This window comes from Octopus sinensis, linkage group LG26 (assembly GCF_006345805.1).
Source record: "Octopus sinensis linkage group LG26, ASM634580v1, whole genome shotgun sequence".
Lineage (NCBI taxonomy): Eukaryota > Metazoa > Mollusca > Cephalopoda > Octopoda > Octopodidae > Octopus > Octopus sinensis.
This window is the reverse complement of record NC_043022.1, coordinates 12929346-12949345: the sequence shown is the minus strand read 5'-3', so window position 1 is coordinate 12949345 and position 20000 is coordinate 12929346. Positions and strand designations below refer to the sequence as shown.

The window sequence follows — 20000 nt, the reverse complement described above, 5'->3', positions numbered from 1 at the left end:
TTCAGACCACTTCTGACAAACTGCAATAGTAATAAAAATAATAATAATAATAGTAATAATAATAACAACAATAACAATATTGGTTTCAAATTTTGGCACAAGGCCAGCAATTTCTGGGAGGGATAAGTCGACTACATCGACCCCAGGGCTCAGCTGGTACTTATTTCATCAACCCCAAAAGGATAGAAGGTAAAGCTGACCTTGACAGAATTTGAACTTAGCGGTTCGGCGAAAGGGATCGATAGAATAAGTACTGGGCTAACAAAGAATATGTCCTGGGGGTTGATTTGTTCGACTAAAGGCGGTGCTCCAGCATGGCCACAGTCAAATTACTAATAATGATGATAATAATAATTACAACAACAATATTGGTTTCAAATTTTGGCACAAGGCCAGCAATTTCTGGGAGGGATAAGTCGACTACATCGACCCCAGTGCTCAGCTGGTACTTATTTCATCAACCCCAAAAGGATGGAAGGTAAAGTTGACCATGGCAGAATTTGAACTTAGCGGTTCAGCAAAAGGGATCGATAGAATAAGTACTGGGCTAACAAAGGATAAGTCCTGGGGGTCGATTTGTTCGACTAAAGGCGGTGCTCCAGCATGGCCGCAGTCAAATGACTAATAATGATGATAACAATAACAACAACAATATTGGTTTCAAATTTCGGCACAAGGCCAGCAATTTCTGGGAGGGATAAGTCGACTACATCGACCCCAGTGCTCAGCTGGTACTTATTTCATCAACCCCAAAAGGATAGAAGGTAAAGTTGAACTTGGCAGAATTTGAACTCTGATATATGAAATACTGATATGTATTTTGTCTGTCTTACTAATAATTCTGCCAGCTAACTACCTTAACGATATAATGGTTTCCTATTTGATAATAGTCCTTTCTATTATAGACACAAGGTCAGAAAATGGGAGAAGGGGATAGTTGATAACATCGACCCTAGTGTTTCACTGGTACTTAATTTATCGACCTCAGCAGATTTGAACTCAGAACATAAAGATAGGAGAAAACCGCTAAGCATTTTGCCCGGCATGCTAACAATTTCACCAGCTTGGCACTTTTCCTATTTAATGATAATAATTACAATAACAATAATTGCAATAAGGATTACTTTTATTTGCAACAGGGGAATCATATGAAGGGTCATTACAAGGACAGCTTACAATTTGTGTGGGAGGTTTACATAAGAGATGAGGAGAAAGAAAGAGAAAGTAAAATGGGATAAGAGAATACATAATACACAAAATACATGAATACATTTATGATAAAGAATATGGTCACCAGTCGAGAAATGCCTGGTCTTGGACATGGGTATAATACCTATTTCTTTATTACCCACAAGGGGCTAAACATAGAGGGGACAAACAAGGACAGACATAGGTATTAAGTCGATTACATCGATCCTCAGTGCGCAACTGGTACTTAATTTATCGACCCCGAAAGGATGAAAGGCAAAGTCGACCTCGGCGGAATTTGAACTCAGAACGCAGCGGCGGACGAAATACCACAAAGCATTTCGCGCGGCATGCTAACGTTTCTGCCAGCTCGCCTTAAGGCAGTGCTTAATGAAAAAGACAACTACATCACCACCATGCCAACAACTCCACCTTAACGACAGCTATGTCATCAATTACATAAACACCACTATCACAACACCCCACAACTACTGCAACAACACCCTTATCAACACCACCACCACTACCACCACCTTAACCACAGCTAAGTCATCAACTGCAATATTAACCACAACGTTAATCACACAATCTCAATTATTAACATTATTTACAATCTGACTTGCAGTTAGTATAGAAACTTACAGAGGTTACTGCTTCCTCCCTGCCCCCCCCCACCTAACAATGATGACACATAATTACAGCATTAATTAATGGATTGGTTTAATAAACAGATTAGAGTTATAGACTAAAGGTAACAGGATAGAATAAAATCAACACACACCCACTACATAAATATAAATAGGTTGAGTGTTATGGCCAGTCAGAGTGACCATTAGTTTTTGCACCTGCAAAGCTCTTATCTGTATAGGTAAGTTGTCTGGCAATGTATGTGCGTGTGTGTATTATGTTGGTGCATAATTATTGCAGTTTTTTTTTTCCAACAAATTTTATTCAACAAGAACAATAACAACATGTAACAAAAACATCTTTAAATGATTATTCTGGAGCGTATTCACCATCTACTTCAATTACTGCTTCCCATTTGCTTGGCAGACGATCAGACTGTGATTTAAAGATGTTTCTGTTAAAAATTGTTATTGTTTTTGTTGAATAAAATTTGTTGAAAAAAAGCTGCAATAATTATGCACCAAAACATTATATATATATCTGGCCCTCGTGCCGGTGGCACATAAAAAGCACCATCCGTTCGTGGCCGTTTGCCAGCTCTGTCTGGCACCAGTGCGGGTGGCACGTAAAAAGCACCCACTACACTCACGGAGTGGTTGGCGTTAGGAAGAGCATCCAGCCGTAGAAACACTGCCAGATTTGACTGGGCCTGATGAAGCCTTCTGGCTTCACAGACCCCAGTAGAACCGTCCAACCCATGCTAGCATGGAAAACGGACGCTAAATGATGATGATGATATATATATATATATATATATGTATGTATGTATGTATATTAGAAGAAATAAGGTACTCAGAAAATCAGATGGTTTATATTTACAGATATTTATTTGTATATTACATTTTTTATATATCATATAACTTAGATCATGTATTAGCGCTTTCTCCCATTCTAGTGTGACTGGAAGGCAAGGTTGCTTTGAAAACCCCACTAGAATGGGAGAAAGCGCTGCTAATACATGATCTAAGTTATATGATATATAAAAACATGTAATATACAAATAAATATCTGTAAATATAAAACTATCCGATTTTCTGAGTACCTCATTTCTTCTAATATATAATACCTGTACATCATCTCCAAACTTTCCAATATATATATATATATATATATATATATATATATATACACACACACACACAACTACAGGTATATCAAAACCCATGTATTATGTAGTGTGGTATTTGATATACCTGTTTTGTGCCTATGTTTATATACATGCCACCAGCCACTCCAAGTTATTTTCATTTTTGTTTAAATTGAATGTGTTTGTGTGCACACACATACATACATACATATGCATGCATACATACATACATAGACATACATACATAGACATACACAAAGAAATGGGTAAGGAAGAGAGTAAAAAAGACAATATCATTAGAACTGTCTATAATGTCCGAAAGTAGACCAAACTAAGATTATGTAACAAAGTGTTTAGTCTTGGGAGAGTGAAAGGAAAGTTGAGAGGAGAGACGCGGGTGGGGGAGACTGGAGATGAAAGGAAAGGAAGAGAGAGAGAGAGGGATAGGAAAGAGATAGAGATGAGATGAGAAAAAGACAAAGAGGAGACAGGAGACGGGGGTGGGGGGAGGAACCAGGAAGAGTGGTAGAGGGAGCCGGGGGGTGGAGGAACCAGGAAGAGCAGAGAAGGGAGTCGGAGAGGCAGATAAAAAGAGTTTGGGGAAGTAGAGAGATCGTCGTCGGAGGGAGGGAGCCGAGCGGGGGGTGGGGTGGAGGGGGAAGAAGCTAGGTAGGGAAGCGGTGGAGGTGGACGGAAGCACAAAGGAGCCGGGCGGTGTGGGAGTGGGGGGTGGGGGATGGGGGGAAAGAAACTAGAACCGTGGAGACGGGGGCGGGGTAGGGAGGAGGTGAACCCAAGACAAACAAGAGTGACGGTAGTGGTGGCGGTGGTGGTGGTGGTGGAGACAGGGTACACGAAAAAGGAGCCGCACGACGGCGACGGCGGCAGAGGCAGCAGTCAATATGGTAAACCTGTGTTTTGTTGTATTAAATAATGAAATAGTCAACAAAAGAAGCCTTGTTCTAATCGGGTCAAGTTGTTCTGACTAACCCTCCCCCCACCCACCCGACACAGACATTTTGTTAAAGCTCCACACCACCTCCTCCTCCTCCTCTGATAATTTCTTATTACTGTCTTTTCCATTTTGACGAATATTGGTTTCAAATTTTGGCACAAGGCCTGTAAGTTCCGGGGGTGTGTGGGGTGTGGGGGATTAAGTACGATTACACCGATCCCACTTTGTGGTAGGTATTTCGTCCGCCGCTGCGTTCTGAGTTCAAATTCCGCCGAGGTCGACTTTGCCTTTCATCCTTTCGGGGTCGATAAATAAAGTACCAGTTACGCACTGGGGTCAATGTACGATGTAATCGACTTAATCCGTTTGTCTGTCCTTGTTTGTCTCCTCTGTGTTTAGCCCCTAGTGGGTAATAAAGAAATAGGTATTTCGTCCGCCGCTGCGGTCTGAGTTCAAATTCCGCCGAGGTCGACTTTACCTTTCATCCTTTCGGGGTCGATAAATTAAGGACCAGTTACGCACTGGGGTCAATGTACGATGTAATCGACTTAATCCGTTTGTCTGTCCTTGTTTGTCCCCTCTGTGTTTAGCCCCTAGTGGGTAATAAAGAAATAGGTATTTCGTCCGCCGCTGCGTTCTGAGTTCAAATTCCGCCGAGGTCGACTTTGCCTTTCATCCTTTCGGGGTCGATAAATAAAGTACCAGTTACGCACTGGGGTCAATGTACGATGTAATCGACTTAATCTGTTTGTCTGTCCTTGTTTGTCCCCTCTGTGTTTAGCCCCTAGTGGGTAATAAAGAAATAGGTATTTCGTCCGCCGCTGCGTTCTGAGTTCAAATTCCGCCGAGGTCGACTTTACCTTTCATCCTTTCGGGGTCGATAAATTAAGGACCAGTTACGCACTGGGGTCAATGTAATCGACTTAATCCGTTTGTCTGTCCTTGTTTGTCCCCTCTGTGTTTAGGCCCTTGTGGGCAGTAAAGAAATGGGTACTTTATTTCATTGAGCCCAAAAGGATGAAAAGCAACGTTGACCTCGGAGGAATTTGAACTCAGAACGTAAGGACGGACGAAACGCCACAAAGCATTTTGTCCGGATTGCTAACGATTCTGTAAGCTCGCCACCTTATTTTGACGAACATTCGCGTATTTTTTTGAGGAATTACAACCCATGGCTGCAGAAATACCAAACCACCATCATCAACATTATCACCAGGAAGTGGAATCTTTTATGCGGTCAATCGACCCGCTTGAGGAAAACAAAAGTGAAGCTAATCCTTAGCTCCATCACATCCATTCATACCTGCTGTCTATAAATAAATGAATTAAGATAAAATAGGCGCAGGTGTGGCCGTGTGATAAGAAATTTGCTTCCCAACCAGATGGTTCTGGTTTCAGTCCCACTGCCTGGTACCCCCTGGCAATTGTTTTCTATTATAACTCGGGAACGACTGAAGCCTTGCATGTAGACTTGGCATATGGAAACTGAATGAAGCCTGTCGTATATGCGCATGTGTGTGTGTGTTGGGTCTGTCTCCCTACCGCTTGATAACCCGTATTGGTTTATTTACGTCATAGTAACTAGCAGTATCTTCGGTAAAAATAGATGAGAACTGGGGTTGATTTGTTCACCATTCAAAGCGGTGCCCTAGCATGGCCGTAGTCCAATGACTGAAACAAGTGAAATAAAAGAATGGTAAATAAAAAAAAATAGGAAAAACACAAAGTATCTAAGATGGACGTTAAAAAAAAAAGGTGCTGGTACTATGCTATGCGGTCGACCACGTTGTCGACCAGTATAGCCAGGGTTATCTACCTTAAACGTTGAGTTTGTAAAGGAAACCAATTTTTCCATTATACGGACGTTAACAGCAAATTAAAACTGCAAGCTGACCCTGAGTGAGATTTTAGAACGAATATCTTTCTCTTGTCATGGATATACCCATGAACACAGCAGTGACTGACAGGAAAATCTAAAACTACAATTGAGAACCTCTTCGAAGGGGAAGGCAAAGGGGCCGATACAGCTTGGCACCTGTGACGTCGCAACTCATTTCTACAGCTGAGTCAACTGGAGCAACGTGAAATAAAAAGTGTCTTGCTCAAGAACACAACACGCAGCCCGGTCCGGGATTCGAACTCACAACCTCACGATCGTAATCTCAACGCTCTAACTACTGAGCCATGCGCCTTCACAGTACTACAATACTGACAGGTAAAAAGGCGGCGAGCTGGCAGAAACGTTAGCACACCGGGCGAAATGCTTAGCGGTATTTCAGCTGCCGTTACGTCCTGAGTTCAAATTCCGCCGAGGTCGACTTTACCTTTCATCCTTTCGGGGTCGATAAATTAAGTACCAGTTACACACTGGGGTCGATATAATCGACTTAATCTGTTTGTCTGCCCTTGTTTGTCCCCTCTGTGTTTAGCCCCTTGTGGGTAGTAAAGAAATAGGTAAATATGTGCCACGAGGGAAGATGGTTGGAATACACGATAACCGTATTCAGATCGACGAAGCAAGATTTGCTGGTTGACGAAAATACAACTGAGGAAGAATGCCGAATGGCGACAACGCTCCTCTCTTCGAAGACAGTAATGCAGAACAACGAAACACTGGGGAACCATGGGCTTAGAATTGATCGGCCGCGGGGTTTTAGTCTAACCCTAACCCCCCTTCCTCATTCTCCCCGCATAATTTAAATCGAATTGAGGTATCGACATAAGGGAGATAACTTAATGCAAATATAAATTACCTCCCTTGGATAAGTAACAAAGTTTTTTTTTATGTATAAAAAATAGTAACAAATTCTAAGCACAAAATTCTATACAAATGAGAAGAGACAAAGAGACGGCGGTGGATGGCAAAATCAATGAATAAAATACATTACAGTATATAAATACAGGGTATCCCCAAAAAATGTATACACATAGTGGTTCGGCAAAAGAGAACGATAGAATAAGTACTAGGCTTACAAAGAATAACAAATTCACAATTATTTAAGGTGTGTATACATTTTTTTGGGACACCCTGTAGTTACGACGGCTTATATTCCGAGTTCAATTCATGCAGGAGCAGGGCCGTCGCTAAGCCCCTGCATCCCCTGGGGTCGCAGGGATCCTACGCGGTTGAGGGGCCCCTATGTGAAGATCCAAGTACATAGATGAGTCATCTATTTACTTTGGCTAAGATGTTGAACAAGAATTAAACTATGTAAACTGAAAATTTCAAGAAATAAAATGCTAACAGAGTGTACCTGTAAACGCTCTGGTAAAAATATTGCATTGTACCCCGAACGTCCCTAACTGAATATGTTCTTTAGGATTTCAGATAGAAATAAAGTAAGATATAGCTATGAATAAAAGGTGCGTAGATTATGAATTGTGCCTGAAGGGATGGGGCCTCGAAGCAAAAAGTTACAGGGGGGCCTCGAAGCAAAAAGTTACAGGGGGCCCTCGAAGCAAAAAGTTACAGGGGAGTCTCTGAAAGTCAAGCGACGCGCCTGTGTAGGAGTAGGTGAAATACCAGTCACGTACTGTGTAGGATTTAATGTAAAAATATTTATTCTGATATTTTTTTACTAGATTTTGTCTAAAGATCCAACTCATAAAATTAACTTGTTTACCACGATACAACAATCTGCTGAGTTAACCAATTAACTATGTCACACACACACACAATTGTCATCGTTTTAACGTCCATTTCTCCATGTTCGCATGGGTCGGACGGAATTTGTAGGGAAATTTTTCTACGCCAGGATGCCCTTCTGTCGCCAATCCTCACCGGTTTCCAAATAAGGTAAATTTGTCTCCATGGTCAAACACATTTAAGAAAGATTAGAAACGAAGGACAACAGGTTGCATGACCGTGATACTCGGTCACAAATATCATGCGATGACACAACTTGGAGACACGAACACGCGAGTCCGCGCGCGCAGACATACACACACGTACACACAGCAGGCTTCATTCCGTTTCCACCTGCCAACTTCTCGCAAAGCTTTGATCGCCACAGGGCGACACTTGCCCAAGATGTAGAACAGAGGGACTGAACCCGAAACCATATGGTTGAAAAGTAAACTTCTTAATCACACACAGTCTAAAATCCTTGGTAAGATTTTATAGGTATTGACTGAAGACGTGTGTGTGTGTGTGTGTGTGGTGTGTGTGTGTGTGTGTGTGTGTGTGTGTGTGTGTGTGTGTGTATACACACACAAATATAAGTACACAACAAAGCACCCAGAATTCAAACTAATTCTCCTCTCCCACCTCATGACACTACCCAGACACCCTGTCTCCACCGGGACACTTCAGATTAATTAAAAATCACACTTCTACCCATATATACACAGTATGATGTAAACAATGACTGCACAAACACACTTGCGTGTGCGTGTATATATATATATAATATATATATATATATACATATACATATATATATACACACACACATACATATATATATACACACACACACAAACACGTGTGTATATATATATATATTATATATATATATATATATATATATTATATATATACACATACATACATATATATATACACACACACATAAACACGTGTGGTGTGTGTGTGTATATATATATATACACAAACACGTGTGTTTATATATATACATACGCATACACACACGTGTGTGTGTGTAGTCTTTGTTTTCACACACACACACAGGTAGGGAGGGAGAGAGAAATAGACAGCAGGGCGGAAAGAGGGAGCAGAGAAAAACAGTAAAGTCTCCCTAAATACAAAAGGTGACGACGACGACTTTGGCCGACATTTATTAGTCTTTGTTATTGTAACATGTCATTCTTGAAATTTGCATCACACAACTAGTGGTAGTACTACTGTCACTACCATCACTGTTCCTGCACCACCATACCATTAACTCCACCACTGCCAATACAGCCACACACACCGCCACCATCATCACACTATTTACACAACCGTGAAGACCTGTGGCTTAGTGGTTTGGGCATTCGACTCACAACCATAAGGCCGTGAGTTCGATTCCCGGCCGAGCATTGTGTCCTTGAGAAAGACCATTTTTCATTGCTCCGGTCTACTCATCTGGAAAATATGATTTGTACCTGTAATTCAAGGGGTCGACCCGGTCACATTCTGTGAGACGCTAATCTCCCTAAGAACTACGTCAGTGGCTGTGTGGTAAGTAGCTTGCTAACCAACCATATGGTTCCGGGTTCAGTCCCACTGCGTGGCATCTTGGGCAAGTGTCTTCTGCTATAGCCCCGGGCCGACCAATGCTTTGTGAGTTGTGAGTGGATTTGGTAGACGGAAACTGAAGAAGCCTGTCGTATATATGATATATATATATATATATATATATCTATATATATATATATATATATATATATGTATGTATGTGTGTGTGTTTGTGTGTCTGTGTTTGTCCCCCTAGCATTGCTTAACCGATGCTGGTATGTTTACGTCCCCGTCACTTAGCGGTTTGGCAAAAAGAGACCGATAGAATAAGTACTGGGCTTACAAAAAAAATGAGTCCCGGGGTCGAGTTGCTCGATTAAAGGCGGTGCTCCAGCATGGCCGCAGTCAATAGACTGAAACAAGTAAAAAATTAAAAGAGTAAAAGAGTATATCTGTGGAGTGCTCAGCCACTTTGCACATTTATTTCAGGAGCAGGCTTTTCCGCTGAACAGATGAACTGGAACCCACGTCGTCATAACCGACGGAGAACCACTACACTCCCACCCCCACACACAGCAATAATCACCACTGCACAATTTCTACTACTCCCACTACAACCCTATCGTCATTCTTACCATCCCTCCACCAGATCATCATCAGAGCGACATCAAGCGACATTATCACCACCAACATCAAACTATCACCAATATTCGTTCCACAAAGGTAATGCAATCAGTGAGTAAAACTATCACCGCCACATCACCACCACTACCACTACCACTACCACAGTACGGCAACGATAACGTGGTGACGTCTGTGAAACAACCAACTCCGATTTCAATATTTTATCTTACTGCTTGTTTCAGTAAGTCTGCGGCCATGCCGGGGCACTGCCATTGGAGAGTTTGAGTCAAAAAAAAAAGCGACCCTGGTACTTGTTCTATTGTTCACTATTGCTGAACTGCGAAGTCACAGGGACGCAGCCTATTTCTTTACTACCCACAAGGGGCTAAACACAGAGGGGACAAACAAGGACAGACATAGATATTAAGTCGATTACATCGACCCCAGTGCGTAACTGGTACTTAATTTATCGACCCCGAAAGGATGAAAGGTAAAGTCGACCTCGGCGGAATTTGAACTCAGAACGTAACGGCAGCCAAAATACCGCTAAGCATTTCGCCCAGTGTGCTAACGCTTCTGTTAGCTTGCCGCCAGGGACGTAGCCAAACCAGCACTGGGTTTTAAAACGGTAGAAACACACACACACACACACACAGAGGGTTTCCACACAGTTTCTGACTAGCAAATTCATTCACAATGTATTGATTGCCGGGGGGGGGGGGCTATAGTAGAAGATACTTTCCCAAAGTGCTGTGCAGTGGGATTGAACCTGAAACGTGGTTGCAAGACAAGCTTCTTAACCACACAGTTATGCCTAACAAACATTAACCGCTTGTTCAGAAAACATTACACTATTTCTTGGTACATTTGTTCATATTTGGATTAAATACTATCTAAATGCTAAAAGGAATCCTTTGAATCATGCTATGTCCATATTTTCTCTCTCTCTCTCTCTCTCCATACACATACATGCATACACACACACACAAACGTATACTCACACACACAGACATGTATTCATACATACACAAATACATAATCACAAGCAGTGTTTCCGAAGGTGTCATATTGTTGATGTTCTTGTCAACTCTCAGCAACAAAACAGATTTAACAGAACAGCTGACATTAAACTTGGTTGATATATGGAGCCAGGGACAAGGAAGAAGAGAGAGAGAGAGAGAGAGAGATGTGTGTGTGTATGTCACAACAAGAACAGATAAACTTGTAGGAAATGTCACATCTGGAATCTGATTAAATATCATCAAAATATGACTGAGTAACACATATGGGTGAATACCACTTAGCTACGAGTGAGCACCACCTTAACTTTGAGTGCTACTTTAACCATGAGTGAACAGCAGCTAATTACAGGAGAGTGTCACCTGACAATGAGGAAAGTACCACCTAACCATTGGTGAGTAGCACTTAACTATAAGAGAGTACCACCCAGCAATGGGAGAGCAATTCTGAGGAGCAGGTTTTTAGTCAATACCATCAAACGTAGGACTTGAAAGAATGAAAAACAAAGTGAACATTGGTGGACATCTTTAAACAATTCTAGCAGATTAATAATAAAGCCCAAATGTTGACACAAGGCCAGCAATTCCAGGGCATGGGGTAAGTTGATTACACCAACCCCCCAGTGTTCAACTGGTACTTATTTTATTGACCCCCTAAAAGGATGAAAGGCAAAGCCGACCATGGTGGAATCTGAATTGAGAATATAAAGGTGGACAAAATTTTGCTAAGCATTTTTTGTCCAGCATTCTAATGATTCTGCCAGCTTGCCACCTTAATAATAATAATAATAATAATAATAATAATAATCATCGTTTAACGTCCGCTTTCCATGCTAGCATGGGTTGGACGATTTGACTGAGGACTGGCGAACCAGATGGTTGCACCAGGCTCCAATCTGATCTGGCAGAGTTTCCATAGCTGGATGCCCTTCCTAGTATCAACCACTCCGAGAGTGTAGTGGGTGCTTTTACGTGCCACCATAAATCTACAAGTTAGCAACGAGCAATGCTGAGACACCAACTGAGCAAGTGCAGAATGGTTTCATGACTCTTCATACATCTTGGACAAGCCTGGATAAATTTATCCCAAACTGGTAATGTCACTGGGGAGCAGTAACAGTGTCGGGTCAGGCCAAGGATTTCTAAAAGTTCTTTGGAATTGGTAGTTCAGTTGACCTACACTGACAGGGAGATTTTCTTTGTAAGCATCATGGCTTAAGTAGTCATAAATAAGGGAGTGGGGGCAATGGGTGTAGTTTTGGATGCTGTATAACTTGTATGTAGAGGCACGTGGCTTAGTGGTTAGAGTGTCAGCATCATGATTGTAAGATTGTGGTTTCGATTCCTGGACCGGGTGACGCGTTGTGTTCTTGAGCAAAACACTTCATTTCACGTTGCTCCAGTCCACTCAGCTGGCAAAAATGAGTAATGCTGCAATGGACTGGTGTCCCGTCCAGCTGGGGAACACATACGCCATAGAACCATAGAAACCGGGCCCATGAGCCTGGCTAGGCTTTAAAAGGGCACATTTATTTATTATTATAACCTGAATAAGGGGTGAGATGAGGTGGTGGTGGTGACAAACTTGGTGGTGGTGGTGGTGGGCTATCCCAGGCAGTACACATTCAAACTACACCGTTGACTATGATTTTCACCCATTACTGACCGTAGGGACAATGATAGTAAATGATGATGATGATTTTTTTGTTGTTGTTATTGTGTGTGTGTGTGTGTGTGTGAGGACAATATAATTTCTGATGACATAACAGGTTTTGGCAATGTTGTGACAAGCTGTAACTGTGCAGATATTTAAACGACATCATAATATATTAAATTGATGTCAAACAAACATTGACAGTGTCACCTAAGAGAAACCGAAGTTAAATAATAAAAGACAGGATATGTGGGGGGGGGGGGGGCGGAGACACAGAGAAAAAGAGGAAGACTAGGAGAGAGAGAGAGAGAGAGGGAGGGAGAGAGCTGAAAGAATGACAAGAGGGGAAGATGAGAGAGAGAGAGAAAGAGAAAATATAGAGTAGAAAAGAAAAAAAGAAAAATGTGGAATTGTCAACATTTATTCCAAATAAACCAGGGTTTTTTTTTTTTTTTGGGGGGTTTTTTTTTTGTTAATCAGAGAAACATTTTATCAGTCATCTGTCCAGAAAACTGAACAGATTATTTTTGTAATGAGTAATGGGGGGGGGGGGATTACTAGAAGGGAAAAAAAAAAAAAAAAAAATATATATATATATATATATATATATATATATATATATATATTATATATATATATATATACACACACACAGACACACACACACTATATATATATATATATATATACACGCACACACATGCACCCACCATCTGGTGATTGTCAGAGGAAAAATATGTTAAACAGTAAAATTACAGCCAATTTCAACGGCAATGGGGATCGTTTAATAAACATCAATATGAGATCATCACGCGGTAAATAAAGTGGTGATGGCGGTGGTGGTGGTGGTGAGTGGTGGATGGGGGAGGTGTTGGAGAAGTAGCAGTAGTGTTGTTGTTGTTGTTGGTGGTGGTGGTGGTGAGGGTGGTGATGGCAGAATCACTGGTACTGTAATCAGGTGGTGGTGGTGGTGGTCGTGGTAGGGATGTTGATGGATGTGACAGCAGCAGTAGTATTACTAGTGGTGATGTAGATATAAGTAGAGGTTCTAAATTCTGTTGTGGCGGCGGGTAAGTATCAAATTAAGTACATTACATGTAGTTCCAAACATCTACATTCCTGGTTCAAATTTCAGCAAAACACTAGTTATATATGGGTTCCAAATTTTGGCACAAGACCAGAAATTTAGGGGGAAGGGTAAGTTGATTATATCATCTTCAGTGTTCAACTGGTACTTAATTTATTGACCCCGAAAAAATGAAAGTCGAAGTCAGCCTCGGCAGAATTTGAACTCAGAACGTAAAGATGGACAAGACATTTTGCTAGGCATGCTAATGATTCTGCCAGCTCACTGCCTTTATACCAGTTATATATTGGGTAGGTACCAGTATTTTCAACTTTATAAAGCTGTAAGCATGGCCCAGTGGTTAGGGTGTTGCACCCATGATTGCAAGATTGTGGTTTCAATTCCTGGACCAGGCAGTGCTTTGTGTTATTGAGCAAAACACTTCATTGCAAGTTGCCCCAGTTCACTCAGCTGGCAATGAGTAACCCTGGGGTGGACTGGCACCCCATCCAGGGGTGAATGTTGTGATCTCAGTCATTTATGTGCTACGGGAAGTGGGTAACTGACCCTATGGGTTCCAAGATTTGAGACTGTAATGTCCAGGGGCTGATGATGATACGTATTGGGCATCAATCCAATGGGGAAAAAGTCAATGGAAATAAATGCAGTGGGATTGAACCTGGGACCATGTGGTTGGGAAGGCGGCGAGCTGGCAGAATCGTTAGTGCACCGGGCGAAATGCTTAGCGGTATTTCATCTGCCGTTACGTTGTGAGTTCAAATTCCGCCGAGGTTGACTTTGCCTTTCATCCTTTCGGGGTCGATAAATAAAGTAACAGTTACGCACTGGGGTCGATATAATCAACTTAATCCGTTTGCCTGTCCTTGATTGTCCCCTCTATGTTTAGCCCCTTGTGGGTAGTAAAGAAACATGTGTGGTTGGGAAGCAAAATACTTACCACACAGCCACTCCTGCACCTGACATGAAACCTTATTATTCACTTGAGCTTCAAAATTAGCTCAGTTTTAGTTGAATCTCTTTTTTACATCCTTAAGAAGCTGAGTGGGAAGCTGGAATAACCAAGTTTAACCCTTTTGATACCAACCCGGCCAAAACCACCTCTGGCTCTGTAGTACAAATGTCTTGTTTTCATAAGTTTTGAATTAAAATCTTCCACCAAACCTTAGTCACAATTTATGTTCCTAACACTAGCTGAATGATAACTGAGTTATTTCACTAAATTCTTTGTTATATTTAAAGTAATTGAAAGAAACACAGAGAATCTCAAAATAAATACGGTAACGAAAGGGTTAACATTAAGGAGAGTAAGGGTTAATAAACACACCAACCTACAACGGTGGAAGGTTGGAGACTGATAGGGTCCCAGCTGTAAAACCAGGGGCTCATTAAGACGCACCCAACCCATCCATGCCTGCATGGAAAAGTGTGGTAAGTAGCTTGTTTACCAACCACATGGTTCCGGGTTCAGTCCCACTGCGTGGCACCTTGGGCAAGTGTCTTCTGCTATAGCCTTGGGCCGACCAATGCCTTGTGAGTGGATTTGGTAGACGGAAACTTAAAGAAGCCCGTCGTGTATGTGTATATGTATATATATATATATATATATATATATATATATATATATATATATATATATATGCAGCACAGATTTTTGTCAGTGAACAGGTCGCGGTCTTAAGCGACGAAAATATTTTGACAAATTAAACTTAAATGTTGAAGTGAATCGAATGGCTTTTGTGTGTTTCTTAAATGGCTTACAAACACCTTCCACGCTGCAATTGTGTGTATATATAAATATATATATATATATATGCGTGTGTGTGTTTGTGTGTCTGTGTTTGTCCTCCTTAGCATAGCTTGACAACTGATGCTGGTATGTTTACGTCCCCGTTACTTAGCGGTTCGGCAAAAGAGACCGATAGAATAAGTACTGGGCTTACAAAAGAATAAGTCCCGGGGTCAAGTTGCTCGATTAAAGGCGGTGCTCCAGCATGGCCGCAGTCAAATGACTGAAAAAAAGTAAAAGAGTATATGACGAGGATAGAATAAGAGTACTAATTGCATGAATATGGGAGAATTCTCTCCATAGAAAGACCCCAGTGTTTTATAACAGAGGAGTACTATTATGCTTCTTGTTGTTGTGAAAGGTTTCTAATTACACACGTACCATGGCCAGCCTTTCATCTACCCCCGCCTCACTCCCCCTGCCCCATAATCTAGATTGTACAGTGTTTCATAATTGTAGTAGCAGCAGCAGCAGCAGAAAAAGATGAAGTCTTCAGATCTTTGGAAACACTTGAACAATACACTCAAAGGAAACAGTATAATTGGCAATTAGAAGGACTTGTGGTAATGGTGATGGTGTCATTTACCTCCTTATTTGGAACAGAGAAAAAGAGAGAGAGAGAGAGAGATACAGAGATAGAGAGAGAGAGAGAGACAGGCAGGCAGAGATAGATAGATAGATAGATAGATAGATAGATAGATAGATAGATAGATAGATAGATAGATATAGAGATAGATAGATAGATAGATAGATAGATAGATAGATAGATATAGAGATAGAGATAGATAGATAGATAGATAGATAGATAGATAGATAGATAGATAGATAGATAGATAGATATAGAGATAGATAGATAGATATAGAGATAGATAGATAGATATAGAGATAGATAGATAGATATAGAGATAGATAGATAGATAGATAAATAGATAGATAGATAATTAGACAGATATAGAGATAGATAGACAGACAGACAGATAGATATAGAGATAGATAGATAGATAGACAGACAGAGAGATATAGATAGATGGAGAGATATAAATATAGAAATATAGAGATAGATATATAGATAGGAATATAGATAGATGGATAGAAATATAGAGACAGATAGGCAGAGAGATAGAGATATAGAGGAAAACCAATAGAAATAAAGAGAAAGTGAGTGTGGGTACAGATAGAAAGTTGGAGGGTTATAGAAAGGGTGGAAAACATGGAAATAGAGGAGAGAGAATCAAGTAAGAAACAGTCCTAGTTCTTGCTCCTCTTCCTTCTCCTCCTATAGTTTGTCTAGTCCCCCCCCCCCCCGTATTGAAGTCTCTCAATCTCTGCCATAACAGCAAATACTATGGAAGTCTTTTGTTGCAAAGGAACACATGGAGAGGTCAGAGGTTACAGGTCAGAAGTAAACTCACTGAAACTGGAAGTTCATAACATTTATTGTTAGGGGTACAGACAGAGACTGTCACCATTTTGCAGCCACAAGCTCAGCTGCCTGTCTATTTAGCATACACATAATTCAAAGGCATAAACAGACACCAGACAGGTACCAAGTCAGTTTGTTTAACCTATTGAAGACAAATGGAAATATGCATAAAGGAATATAGAAACATTAGGTCATCCCATGAATACTCTTTTACTTGTTTCAGTCATTTGACTGCGGCCATGCTGGAGCACCGCCTTTACTCGAGCAACTCGACCCCGGGACTTATTCTTTGTAAGCCCAGTACTTATTCTATCGGTCTCTTTTTGCCGAACCGCTAAGTGACGGGGGACATAAACACACCAGCATCGGTTGTCAACCAATGCTAGGGAGACAAACACAGACACACACACACACACATACATATATATATATACATATATACAACAGGCTTCTTTCAGTTTCCGTCTACCAAATCCACTCACAAGGCTTTGGTCGGCCCGGGGCTATAGCAGAAGACACTTGCCCAAGATGCCACGCAGTGGGACTGAACCTGGAGCCATGTGGTTGGTTAGTAAGCTACTTACCACACAGCCATTCCTGTGCAGTTTTTTTAACTTTATTTTTCAAAATTAAGATAAAGTTCTTTATTAATCTAAAATATACTCTCCTTCATTTTCTACAATTCTCTTCCATCTATGTGGTAGACTTGCAAAGCCCCTCTTCCAAAATTCACTTGTCCGTGATGAAAAATACTACTCCATTATTGTTCCGACCTTGTCTACAGAATTCATATTTTTTCTGTCCAAATGATTTTGAAGACTGCAGAATGAATGATAATCAGATGGGACAATGTCCGCCAAATATGGTGGGTGGAGCATTGTTTCCCATTTAAACTGCTCTAGCCTTTGGAATGTCATCCTTACTCTATGTGGTAAAGTATTTAGAAATAAATTAAGAGGAGGAGGTTAATGCTCCTTTCCTCCACCTCCCAGTCTAATTGATGCTTAGTTTAACCCTTTCATTACTGTATTTACTTTGAGATGCTCTGTGTTTCTTTCAATTACTTTAAATATAACAAAGAATTTCGTAAAATAACTTAGTTATCATTCAGCTAGTGTTAGGAACATAAATTGTGACTAAAGTTTGGTGGAAGATTTTAATTAAAACCTTATGACAAGGCATTTATACAACAGTGCCAGAGCCAGTTTCGGCCGGGTTGGTAACAAAAGGGTTAACCATTTAGCATTCACATTATTCTGTCAAGTGTAATGCTTACTTATCCACATTGTTTTGAATTAATCATGCATTACCTTGTAGCTTTGAGATTTTAATATCTTTCATCACTGACACAAGATCACCTCCTCCAATTCCCCCTCCCCTCTCAAAAACCCCTTGTTTGCAAAACCGCTTGCTGACCCTGCCAGTGCAGGTACCATTTAAGAAAAGCATCCAGTCCACATTGCAAAGTGGTTGGCATTTCGAAGGGCATCCAGCTGTGAAAAACCATGCCAAAACTGACCTCGTCTATGTGAGTGCCATGTAAAAAGCACTCAGCCCTCTCTATGGAGTGGTTGGTGTTAGGAAGGGCATCCAGCTGTAAAAACCATGCCAGAACAGGCACAGAAGCATGGCACAGGCTCTTGCCTAGCCAACTCCTGTCAAACCATTCAACTCATACCAGCATGGAAGGAGTACATTTAACAATAATGATGATGAACTTAATTTTTTAAAATGATATTGTAGGGTTGGTGTGAGAGGCCACATCTGGCCAGTTTGAGCATAAAACAGCAAGAACATTTTGGCTGGATTTGACCAGTTTAAATACTAAAAGGTTAAATTAGAGATAGGTTAGGAGTGGCTGTGTGGTAAGTAGCTTGCTTACCAACCACATGGTTCTGGGTTCGGTCCCACTGTGTGGCACCTTGGGCAAGTGTCTTCTACTATAGCCTTGGACCGACCAAAGCCTTGTGAGTGGATTTGGTAGACGGAAACTGAAAGAAGCCCATCGTATATACATACATGCATGCAGATAAAGGTTGGGAGATCGCTAACAGGTAGGTAACCTAATAAAGGTTAGGAGGTGACCAGAGGTTGCAAGACTATGACCATATGTCATGAAGTCTAGTGTATTTCACATTTCTTTATTGCCCACAAGGGGCTAAACATAGAGGGGACAAACAAGAACAGACAAAGGGATTAAGTCGATTATATCGACCCCAGTGCATAACTGGTACTTGATTTATCGACCCCGAAAGGATGAAAGGCAAAGTGGACCTCGGCAGAATTTGAACTCAGAACGTAATGGCAGAAGAAATACTGCTTAACATTTCGCCCGGCGTGCTAACGTTTCTGCCAACTCGCCGCCTCTAGTGTATTTCTAGAGAATTTAAGGGTCTTAACTGTATTGTGCTGAAAGAGAGAAGGCCATCATGTAGTGTCTTCTTTGAAAGAGAATTCTCAAGGTCTTTATTCCTAAAAACACTGCATGTCTATAAAATAGCTTCCTTGTTGTTAAAAGAATACAGCAACACCACCACCACCCACAACACTAATACCATCACCTACACCATCAAAACTACCCCAACCATTACCCACACCACTACTGTCACCACCAGCACCAATGCTACCACCACCACCACCTACATGCACCCTCAGTTAACTGAATGCACATACGAATGATGAAAATGATTTTGATAATGAAATTAGAAACAGTTTTAGTTAATTACTTGCTTAAATTAATTGACGAGGAAGATGAGGGGTGACTTGGTGTATGTCATGATTTGGATACGAAAATAAAAAAAATCTTAGAACAACAAACAGAGCAACATTGTAAACCTAGTCTGTGTGTGTGTGTGTATGTATGTGGTGTGTGTGTGTGTGTGTTTGCATATGTTGTGCAATGTGTGTCATGTATGCATGTATATCCGTGTGTGAATGCATAGTGTATATGCACACATATACATTAAGCCACAAGAATTGAAACTTCAAGTTACAGGCAACAACCACATGTAGTTATACTCTAGCACCAGTATTGGGTTCTTTGAAAACAAAGAAAGCTAAGCACTTCTAAGTCCATTTATTAAAAACTGAAAGAAGCCCATCGTATATACATACATGCATGCAGATAAAGGTTGGGAGATCGCTAGCAGGTAGGTAACCTAATAAAGGTTAGGAGGTGACCAGAGGTTGCAAGACCATGACCATATGTCATGAAGTCTAGTGTATTTCACATTTCTTTGTTGCCCACAAGGGGCTAAACATAGAGGGGACAAACAAGGACAGACAAAGGGATTAAGTTGACTACATCGACC

At 41.0% G+C, this 20000-nt stretch overlaps 1 protein-coding gene across 6 annotated transcripts in view; it reads right to left on the bottom strand.

The window, feature by feature from the left end:
• The window catches only part of LOC115224845 (zinc finger CCCH domain-containing protein 13), a 159220-nt gene that overhangs the window by 59413 nt on the left and 79807 nt on the right, over window positions 1-20000 (bottom strand). For all 6 annotated transcript variants that reach the window (XM_036513672.1, XM_029795786.2, XM_029795785.2 and 3 more), the window contains exon 2: window positions 1-20. This exon is cut by the window's left edge. In XM_036513672.1, the coding sequence (XP_036369565.1) occupies window positions 1-20 (20 nt within the window). The remainder of the gene's footprint in view (window positions 21-20000) is intronic.